This window comes from Octopus bimaculoides, chromosome 3, assembly GCF_001194135.2.
Source record: "Octopus bimaculoides isolate UCB-OBI-ISO-001 chromosome 3, ASM119413v2, whole genome shotgun sequence".
Lineage (NCBI taxonomy): Eukaryota > Metazoa > Mollusca > Cephalopoda > Octopoda > Octopodidae > Octopus > Octopus bimaculoides.
In genome coordinates, this window is record NC_068983.1 from 157,620,442 (window position 1) to 157,631,946 (window position 11,505).

The 11,505-nt window shown below is 31.8% G+C and overlaps 2 protein-coding genes across 5 annotated transcripts in view; one reads left to right on the forward strand and one right to left on the reverse strand.

Annotated features, from left to right (window-relative positions):
• LOC106883938 (uncharacterized) overlaps window positions 1-6,636 on the forward strand; it is a 15,904-nt gene extending 9,268 nt beyond the window's left edge. For 3 of the 4 annotated variants that reach the window (XM_052966641.1, XM_014935088.2, XM_014935086.2), the window contains exons 2-3: window positions 399-527; window positions 4,770-6,636. In XM_052966641.1, the coding sequence (XP_052822601.1) occupies window positions 419-527; window positions 4,770-5,563 (903 nt within the window). In that variant the 5' untranslated portion in view covers window positions 399-418 and the 3' untranslated portion in view covers window positions 5,564-6,636. The remainder of the gene's footprint in view (window positions 1-398; window positions 528-4,769) is intronic. The other variant, XM_014935087.2, reaches the window with a different exon arrangement.
• Window positions 6,637-7,605: 969 nt separating this feature from the next.
• Window positions 7,606-11,505, reverse strand: part of LOC106883937 (uncharacterized) — a 27,821-nt gene continuing 23,921 nt past the window's right edge. Inside the window, exon 7 of the mRNA XM_014935085.2 lies at window positions 7,606-10,068. Coding sequence (XP_014790571.1) covers window positions 9,868-10,068 — 201 coding nt within the window. The 3' untranslated portion in view covers window positions 7,606-9,867. The remainder of the gene's footprint in view (window positions 10,069-11,505) is intronic.

Consider the following 11,505-nt stretch of genomic DNA (forward strand, 5'->3'; position numbering starts at 1 on the left):
TGAATTTCCTCCATCCTATTCTTATTCTAGCTATCACACTCTCCTTGCATCCTCCCTCACTACTAATTTGGTCCCCTTGGTAGCAGAAATTATCTATTACCTCTAATGAGCCACCAGGGCATTTGAGAGAATTAATTTCCTGAGTCCCAGCTTCCACCATTACCAACTTTACTGTTCATTTTGCCATGTCTGTATGTGAGTGTTCTCTCACACTATGTTGCCAATCATTCTAGTCCTTTGTCATCTCTTCTAAGAGATGCAACAACTTTGGATCAGTCTTCACTACTTTAACCCAGGTATTTTTTGAGAGGTGTGTGTGTAAAAAGAGACACAAAGAAAGCTCATCTTCTGCATTGGTATATAATTCTGCTTCCATTTTTACTTCATTTTATTTTCAGCAGACTATTTGGATCTGAAAATGGGCAAGCATCAATTCGCCAAAATCTTCCTTATTTTTTTAACATTTGCTGTGCACATTGCTATGCTTGGTGTTAGTTACTTGGCAGTATTTCCAGAAAAAAGTCAAGGTAATAATCTTTTAATGTCTTTAAACTGTTATGTAAAAATTAAGCTCTCTTTAACATCAGTGAAACCTACTTTGATAATAGAATAGTACCTTCAGATCTTATGTTTCATGAGAGGTGATTAATAGATGAAACACCTAATAAAAATTTGAAAGAGTCCTTAAAGCTCAATTTTGTTGACAGTGGATAAGATGTGGAAAGAAGCTGATGTATAAGATCTTGAATAGGCCATGGGCCATAACTTGTAGCAATAAAAGAATGTGATATTTTTGGTTGAGCTGGGGGCACTGAGATAAGAATCCTATCCTCACTTTTGTTTGAACCTCTGAAATTGAATGGTTGGGCTGGTCCGGTTAGTTAGCTGATCATGCCAGATTTAATAGAATCCACTTAAATAGGGTCAGTTGGTGTTGGAGCTACTGTAGTTATAATGTGGCTGAATATACCACTTATGTAACCCAAATATAGTGGTTCACAATCTTTTTGGCTTCATGATGTCCTGGATATCAAATAACAATAACTGGCCCATTAGAAATCAGATAAAAACAATTACTAAAGTTAATAAAACTGTTTTAAAATTTAAAAATTGAGTGAAACATAGTAAACTATTATTTAGACTGAAATATGTGATTTAACCCTTTAGCACTTAAACTGGCCATATCCAACCTAGATATTCTTGTTTTATGCTCAAACTGGTCAGATCTGGATTATCTTACCTACCCTACAATGTCATTCTGAAAATATACAATCACATCATTGAAATTTTGAAGCTATGAATTAATGTATGATTAATTCAAAACAATGTGGATAGATAAGCATTACATTTGACACAATAAATGGAATGTTAAACTGTTAAGGCAGATTTGGCTGCTATTTCTTGTAAGTTGAGTAACTTCTTCATTAGTCAGATTACAAAGTTCTCTTTTGTTGGCTCAAATGATTTTTTCTCTGCAGGTATTTACACTGATTGTTATTACCATATTTCTTTTGAAAAACAGTTTTTTTTTTTGATTAATTTTGAAAATAATGAAGGGTTTAATAAAATAACTTTGTCATTATGAAGTTAATGTTTGGAACATAAATTAATTATGAAATTTTGATTGAAGATTTTAATTTAGATCACATTCAAGCATGAAGTTTCTATAATAGTACTAAGGGCAGTCTCAAGTGCATTGATATCATGTTTTTCAAGATATTCATTAGTATAGATTTTCCAAATCCTTAAATTAAGTTTTAAAATCCATGTTTGTACCTAGATGCATCTTTTGGCACATTAAGAACCACTGTCTTAATGCATGAATTCGGAGACCTGCAGTCTTTGTGACCTTTCTGGTGGGTCAGGAACAAAGATAATGATGTCAATCCATTTTAATGGCATCTTGTTCTTATTTTATCCAAACCTTTGGAACAATCTTGAAATAACTCAAATTTTCAATCTCCAAATGGACCCTCCTTGACAATGAGGAAACTTATTTTTTGAATTGCTGATATTAATCCAAGTAGAAGAATAAAGGAATATGTACAAGTGGAATTTGCAAACACAAGACATTCAAAAGTTGTGGAAAAGTCCAGTAATTGACCAAAGATTTTGGTATTAGAAGAAAAATATTTGACAGAGCACAAGTAATTCCAAACTATATACGAGAAGTTTGAAACTATGAAATCAAGAGTAATATTTGTAGAAAGAGCGAAGTAGGATCATACAAATGCTTTTATGTATGAACGATTTGATAGGTTTGGAAATGAAAGTTATTCTTCATAATATATCAGTAAGAGTTCAGAATAAAAATCATGAAAGTGACTTTTAGTTTATTGTTGGTGAAGAGAATTTGCTTCCTAAAGTATAACTTGTTAAAAACTTCTTGTTTGTAAAATCTTGTTTTATTTTTACAAGCACTTTATTCCTGACTTCTGATATGCTTGTTTCCTACGTCAAATTGCTCTTATTTGGATATTGTCATGTCAAATTTGCTATTCAAAAAGCAGCTAGAAAGAGAAATTAGTTCATAGTGTGGAGAAAGTCACAATGGTGTTAACACACATGAAAATTGTACTGGCTGTAAGTAAAGTTGATTATGACTTTGCAAATCTGAATTTAAATTGATAAAGAGAAAAAAACTCAAATGTATATATAAGTTTCAATTCAGGTAACAAAAAAAGAAATTATAACCTCTTGTTTTTCTATAGTGCTTCACTTTGTCTATCACTGCAAAGAGCTAGAAATACAGCACCTAGATGTGTGTATGTGTGAGTGTGCCCATACCCCCACCCCATAAAAAATTATTTCTCCTTTATAGTTGACCTTATTTTTTTTCCTAAACAGGTTTGGTTGGGCAAGCAAGATGCATTAAGCTCAAAACATGAGTAAATATATATTTAATTGTTATAAGTTACAATGGTTGAGAGTGTCATGCATGACATTCGTCAAACTGTCTTGCATGAAACTCTTGGTTCTTGAATCACTTTGTAACCTCTGCCTATTAAAAATTAAACTAATATATTTCTAAACGAAATTTTTACTCATATTTGACCTTTCAGTAATTTTTATTGTTCTTTGAAAGAATTTATCATTTTTCTTGAACCAAAACCTGAAAAGACTATGCTTGTCCTGAAATTATAGGCTTATTTCATTAACAAGCTCCATATGTAAAACTTTTTAATGAATGATTAATGATCAGTTGGTTTCTTGAACAGAACAGTATCTTCATTGGTTCTGTATATTTCAGAGTCTTTGAAACTTAAGATTATCTGATTTGCTTGGAAACATACATTTTGTGATGCCTTATTAGCAAAAAAAAAAACCCACGGAAATCAAAATTCTTTGATGTAGAAAAGACTGACAGCTTAGAAATATAAAATCTCAAAAGTTGCTTTCAATATAAATTTACATGGTAACACGATAAATTTTATGTTTTTGATATATATGTTTCATTGTATTGACCAGACTATAGGATGTCGTAGATCACTGGTCACAATTTGCATTGTAGCTCTCAAATGATGGCACCCTGTTGGCTAGATGGGTAGGCTGACATTCCCACTAAATGGAATAGCAATCTGTCACAGGGTTACCCATTTATTGCTGAGTGGATGAGAGCAACATCAAAGGAAGTGTGTTGCTCAAGTCTGGGAAATGAAACCACTATCTTGCAATCATGTGTGCAACACCTTAACCACTAGGCTATGCATCTGTAGTAACGCCTTAATAGCAGACGACATATCCGGAAAGCTTATCCACGCATGCGCAGGGACTAGTTCCGGAAGGAACACAGGAAGAGTCTCATGCGCATGTGTGGTCATTGGATATTCAAGCTTCGCGCCCTTATTCATTCTCTTTTCTCGCCGGCCGACGGAGAGCTCAGACGTACAAGCAGACTCTCTCCAACATTCCAACTCTGGAGACAGCTCTTTCCAACACTCCAACTCTGGAGCTAGACAAATAACCAACCAACACCACTGACGGCGTCTCAGCAACCAAAGGGCGAAGTGCTGCCTATTTCCTCTGTAAATAAATATTGTTGTGTTGATGGTTCAGAATCTGCGTTCCGTTGTTTCTTCAGAATTTAATGTACGGAAGCGGGTATACACCTAATGGTGTATAACCACTTTCCTAAACATCTTAGTGTGTGTGTGTGTAATTGTAAACTTTTTTGAACAGCAGTTGGGAATTTCTAGTCTAGCAGGACTTTTGTTTTTCGCACCGTTTAACCTGAAAATGATCAGATTAGCCGAATTCTTAATCATATCAGTATTTTTTGTATACTGATGCAGAAAAAACATAGTAAACATCTATATTAGCTTGCTTAACAATGGTTTCAAATTTTCTAAAACTGAGAAGATTGTGTATACATTTTTGTAATGTTCCTTTACTATGAATGCCAGTTTATTGAGTTCCATTGTACTCAAACACTTGAAATTAGTATTGCATAGCAAAAATTTACTCTGTACTTGCAGAAAGAAGTGAATTAAACTTTTTAACATAATGTTTTTGTTTCAAAATTTTAAAACTATTGCAATTTATAGCTCTAATTAAACTTCATCTTTCATTTGATATGTTTCAAGATAGATGGGAGCTTGTCTTTTACTCATACTATATATATGTATGTTTGTATGTAAGACAAAAATTGAATTCATAATTGATTTCAATTTTCATGTTGAATACTGAAAATAAAGAAGATGAAATTTAGATTTATGCAAATTTTCAAAGATTTTTTTGTCTTTTTCTAAGAATTTGTATTTTCTTTATAGGCCTGTTTACTGCTGAAACTGGTAACATTTCTCATAAATATGATCTGGCTGCAGTTCCTGATGATTCAACTTTCTCCATTTGGGGTGCAATTTACCTGTTAGAAGCAGTGTGGCTTTTTTATGCAATCACAACTGTATTTCGGTCAACTTCCAAAGGACCTTTATATGTTTCATGTAATGTAATGCCTCCTCAAATGCTTATTGCTTTTATACTTAACTGTGTTATTAATATAATTTGGTTAATTTTGTTTGACAGAGAAAAAATTCTTTATTCTGGTATCATTATTCCCTTCCTTCCAATTTGCCTTATATACTGCCTAGTCCTTTCTCATAGAAGATTGCATTCTTATTCTGTCTTCATGATTAAAGAATCTTTGCTTTTTGATGTTTGGATTAATCGTTTCTTAGTCCAAAATGGTATTGCCATAAATGCTACATGGACATTTATTGCAACATGTTTGAACTTCGGAATGGTTCTTACCTATGTTTATGATGTCAAAGAAGAAATTTCTAGTATTATTGTTCTGATGATGGTGTCGATTGGAACTCTGTTATATACTTACTTTGATTACAAGCGCAAACTTACCCACTATACAGTGACACCATATATGGTTGTTTGCTGGGCTACAGTTGGCATACTGCTTAAACATGCTGCAGAAACTTCTTGGACTAATATTACTATATTGTCTGTTGTTCTCCTGGTTGGTACTTGCATTGTGTTGGGGTTCAAAGTCTTCTCCATTTTATTTCCATTAAAAACTGATCGTAAAAGTAAGGTGAAGAAAAGTTCTTAAACATGAAAGTCCGTTGAAATTAGAGGACAAATAAATCTCACAACTAAATATAAGAAAATATTTTTTTAGTACAAATTCTTTTTACTAAGACTATCTTTAATTTTATATTTTACTGATACTTATTTATAAAACACATTGGAGTGGCAGCTGAACTTAAAACTATAAGGGCCTAAACTATTTTCAAAAAAACTTCTTTTTATATATGTATGTGGATTCCATTGCTCTCCAAAATGGAAAAAGCTACATTTTTCTAAGTCAATATATCCAATAAGTACAAATCATCTCTCAAGATACTTGTCATACATTTTTTAAAACATGCTTATAGTTATTACAAGCACCCAAGCCTTTCTTAACATTATAACAATCTTAAAGTTATAAGAATGATAAATTGGATGTCTTCTTTATTAATTGCCCATCATCTGGTACAGTATCAAAAATTACAGATTCAATACTTTAGAAAGCTAAATTTCTATACATGTTCATCATAGTGGTACTAAATTGTCATTAAGATTACTTCTAACTTTAAAGAAAAATCATCAAAATGCCTTTTGAATTTCATTCACTTGAACTTTTAATCTCAATACATTGATTAAAATATAAAGTTTACACTAAATTAGATTATATTTTTCCACTGAAAATTGTATAATTTTTTTTTTTTTTTTAAATTTTCATATAATAAGCAAACTGAAAAATTAAACAGAATGATATTTTCCTATGTAAAGTTTTAGAATTCAGTATTATACATTGAAATCATTTATACATTAAATCATTGATACAAGTTTGTGACAAAAACACTTATAGATTGTGTCTTTTAAAATGTTTGAAGTAATTTAATATACTACTCATTGTTTCAAGGATATTTGTGGATCATACTGTTACTATGTCTCAATTATCATGTGTAACTTTTCTTATTGAACTGTTTTCGCTGTGTTTTAAAAGAACTAAAACTTGTATATAGACTGACTTTTGCACTTTTTTACATTTTCATAATCAAACTTTCCATAACAAAATTGCATTAGTTTTTCTCATTTTTATGTAGTAATTTTTAAATAAAAAAATTATTAAACATTTTATTATATTGTTTTGTTCGTTTTTTTTTCCTCCTCTTATTTGTGAATTTACATAAGTATTTAAATGTAAGTATCTTAGAATTCACTGTGAAAGGATTTTTTGTTTTTCAATTTATTCAATAAAATGATCTCCAGAAAGCATCTTGAAAATCTTTTGAGAACCAAACCAATTACTTGAGTTGATCAAAAGTATTATTCTTCAATAGGTAATAATCTCTATTAACTTCATGAAGAGACCAGCAAGAACCAGTCTACTTCTGGTCATAACTATGAAAGGAATTGAACTCTCTACTGCAAGTTAATGAATGACTTGTTGATTTTTAAAGTTGCTGTTATTTTCGGTGAAGATTGTCAAAGTAGCACTGCATTGTGTGTTACAAGATATGAATCACTAATTGTTTAGTATACTTTCAACTCAGGACCATTACATAATGATTCCCAAAGCATACCAATGTCACAAAAATATAGCTAGGTGTTTTGTGAAAATAAAATTAGATTTAAAAATTGTGAAAACTACAAAATATAATTCTAAATATAGTCTTTAATGGGGATTCATTTATTGAATAAAGTAGTAGGTTATTTTCTGTAGTGTTTTTGTAGGCATAATCTTTTGTTTTACTTGTTTCAGTCATTTAACTACATTTTCCTACAGTGACAGGGTATAAACCAAAAGGAAAATTAATCTGATGGAAATATGTTTTAAAGTGTTGGTGCAATTGTTTAGGGATATAAACTGAATTGAAGCTTTCACACATGCTGTTTGCTCCCTGAAGCTTTAATTGTGTTGTAATAGTTTGCATAATTTGATGTTTTTAAATCCATTTCTCAGTAATATTGATTTTAATAATACAAAAGTTATTTTTGTGAATGCGAAAGCACAATATAGATAAGATTCATCTATTTCATTCAAATATCAAAGTCTAAATGCGTAAAGATGATCATGAACATATACTAAAAGATCAACATGAAATCTTCAGTCATTGTATTTTGTTTGGAAGCAAGTTTATTTAAGGTAAATAGATGAATAAATGAAAAATACAAAAATTAAAAAAAAAAAAATTTTCATTTCAGAAAATATACAACAAGAGTCAACTCCATGTTTATGATGATATAATTTTAATTTGTAACTGAAAGAGACCTGGATAAATGAAGCAGTTAACATGAATCATATCCCATTTGTTATCTCCCCTTAGCTATAATTAACTTAAGATATGAAGATATGAATAATGTGTTTGTTTGAATCCGATCAGAGAATAAATATAATACTTAATTAAAAGTCGTCCCTTTTATGAATATCAACAAAGATTTAAAAAGAGTTTCATAAAAATCTATGGTTCCAGTAGATGTTCCCAAAGAATCAATGCATGTATAGACTTGAAAGGCATGATTTGGTAAATATTCCATTAATGCCAGATGTAAAAAATTTAAGTAGCAAAAAATTTCTCATGGTGCTTGGAGGCCACAAGGAGTGTATGTAAATGTCATACTTCAACTTTACATTGGATTTGGCCCGATCAGAAACCCTAAAGTGAAATAATGTGGAATACCCAAATCTGTTGATTCACCTTAATGTTTGGATGATTTGAGAAATAGCATGAAAAATGCATTAATAAAAGTGAAAATTCTAATATATATATATATGGAAAATTAATAATGCAAAACTGTCACCATAGATATGAAAGGAAGCACCATACTTCCTCTTTCCATTTCTGAATATGTAGGGCACTTTCTTGTTGCTGTCTATAAACTTAGGCAGACTCTAACTTGGTGTATTGTCAGGTTGTTCTTTTTACCCTTGTTGGCACTATTTTTTTTTTACTACCACATCCAGAAATAGAGATTATATTCATTCTGTACAATGTATTGACTTGTCCTGAGTGAAAAAATACATGACCAATATGATGTAGAAAAGAACATGGTAGTGTACTTGTGTCATTCATAATGTCTGTAGTTGCTATCCAAAACAGGGATGAGTCGAAAACATGGTCTGTCTTGTTTAATTTTAAGTGCAGCAAAGACTATAATAATTAGTATGTATCATTTTAGCAATTTAGTTTTGAGTAGAAAATGATTGATAGAGCAATACAAAAGAAATCAGACGGATAGTTACTAATTACTTATGTAAAGATTGGTGTAAAACAAGATCACATAATACATTTACCATTCATAGATTCATTTGGATAGTATATAACCAGAACATAAGTGATCAGATGAAATAAAGGTTAATTTAAAAACAACAGTGTAAATCAGTGAAACTGATGAAAAGAAGAGATGTGTAGGTTGCTGCGATACTATTTTGAAAGCAGTGATATCAAACAAAACCATTGATAGTAATTATCAAGCCACTATTGTGGCTTGAATGATTTATCACATATAATAAAGAGACTAAAATGGATTTATTTACAGGCAGCTATTAAATTCTAAACATTTTTTTTTCACATAGAAAAGCTGTATACCAACATGTGTAAATAAGATTTAATAACAACATACAAGTTGCTATTTAGTGAGGTTGCAAAGCTTGGATATCACCATGGTGTGGAACATTACTCCTATATCTGAGTTACTGACGAGCCAAATCAAATTTGAAAAAAAACCCATTTGTTTTCAATATCTGGTTAACAGATAACAAGTAGCTTCCTCAGTCTTTTCTCTTGTTAGCTGTAAAAAAAAGAAAGTTGCCATTCTACAATTATCACTCCTCCAAGATAATGCATCAAACAAAATACAAATCTCAGGAATTTATGACTTTGGAATGCCTTTCCTATACATGTTACCTGCTATACTTCTACAAAATTAACATCAGCTAAGGGGTTTTTCTCTGGTGAGATACTTGTCTGATCCTTCTCTAGGAAGTCATAAATAAAACATCTTACATGTTTTATTTTTTACCCTTTTTACAATACAGTTATGTTCCAACCTATATTTTAGAAGGTAGAAAATGTCTGTTTGGCTAAAACAATCATTTAACACTTTCAAAACCAGCATTACCAATAGTATTTAGTATAATTAATCTTAAAATGCTACCCTTTTGTGATTTATAGCAAAAACTGCTGTTAACACTCTTCTTAAAATTTCAGTGAGAAATGATTTGTGGCTCTAAATCTACATAGGTGTATTTTAATCATTATCAAAACAATTTAAAATGCTGGAGCTGACAAAGAAAGGGTTAAATGGAATTCATGCTCATTCACATCTGATTGACACCAGCATGAAGTCCTTTACACTGTAAAGTCATTACATATCCTCTTGCATATAGCGTAAATACTTTTCATGATTTGCTTCATAGCTGTGAGATTGGTATTGGCCTTCACAGGTTTGTAGTTGCTTAAAAGATGTACCAGACAAGGTTTGAAGTACATAATCTCCAATGTCAAAGGAATATAATTCATTCCAAGAGAGGCGACCATCATGGTTGCTGTCAATCAAGTTGAGAAACTGAAGGAAAGAAAATAATCATTTTAATAAAAAATCAAACTAAAAACAGTAAAAAATATTTTGTAATTTGACTAGATGTTTTTTAAGAAACTTTTACACAGTACAGGATATTCTTAACATTTTCAATGCAAACTATAAAATATACAAATTTTAACTTTGCCTCATGAATCTTGGACACCAAAATTCACAATCAGGATTTTTTTTAGAAAATTGCAAATATTTTCTTGTTACATCATTATCATTTAACATCCGTGTTTCATGCTGGCTTGGATTGGATGGATTGACAAGATCCGGTGGGTCCAAGGACTGCATCATACTCTAGTGTCAGTTTTAGCATGGCATCTATAGCTGGATGCCCTTCCTAAAGCCAACCACTTTACAACATGTACTGGGTGCATTTTCGTGCTACCAGTTCTTGCAAGACTCCAAACCCTGAGAGGTTTGATAATAATTTAATAACATATTTGATCAATCTCTTATGATAAAATAAGTGCTAACCAAAGTAATGGGGTCAGCATATTTGACTAAAACCCTTGAAGGCTGTACCCCAGCATTGCCACAGCCTAATGACTAAAACCATTAAAAAGAAGTTTTTAAATAATTTAAAAAAAAAATTTTAAGAAGAGGTTTACTTAATTAAGAAGTGATCCATACATACAAGCATGTTCTCTCGTTCCTCTCTGAGCTGAGAGAGCCTACTCTTGTAGGAATGCAGGCACCGGTGCTATATAAAAGCACTCATGCTGGTACCACATAAAAGCACCCATGCTGGTGCCATGGAAAAGCGCATGTGCTCGTGTCACATAAAAGTGTCCATGCTGGTATCACATTAAAAGCCCCCAGTACACTCTGTAAAGTGGTTGGCATTGGGAGGGGCATGCCAAAGCACAAACGGAGCCTGGGCAGCTATCCAACTGCCAGCTCCTGTTGAACAACCCAACCCATGCTAGCATGGAGAACAGGCATTAAATGATGATGACAATGATTAACAGTGAAAGATAAGGTTGATCAGGGTTGACTAACCAAAAAAATTGATCCTTTAAAAAGTTATTTCCCAAAGAAAGATAAGAAATTTTTGAGAATGAATTATCAATATTGTATTTAAATCAAATAAAAAACAATTGCACTTATTACAATAGGCATCTAAAATAGTTAGCAAAAGCAAAGTACATACTAGCAAGTCATTCTATGAAGGATGACTTGTGGGGTTTTTTTTCTTTTTACCTGTGGAAGAGACAGACACAGGAAGATGTAGGACAAAGTGGTGAGAAATGATCTTCAGATGTTGAGCCTTACAGAGGAGAATAGAAAAGAACTGAGACTTCTAGTGATTTGCTGTACTTGAGGAGACACGTCAAGCTATGTCATCCACACATGCAGACATGTCCTTTATGGCCGTGCCCCCCCCCCCCACACGCTATCTGTCTACTGTCAAAA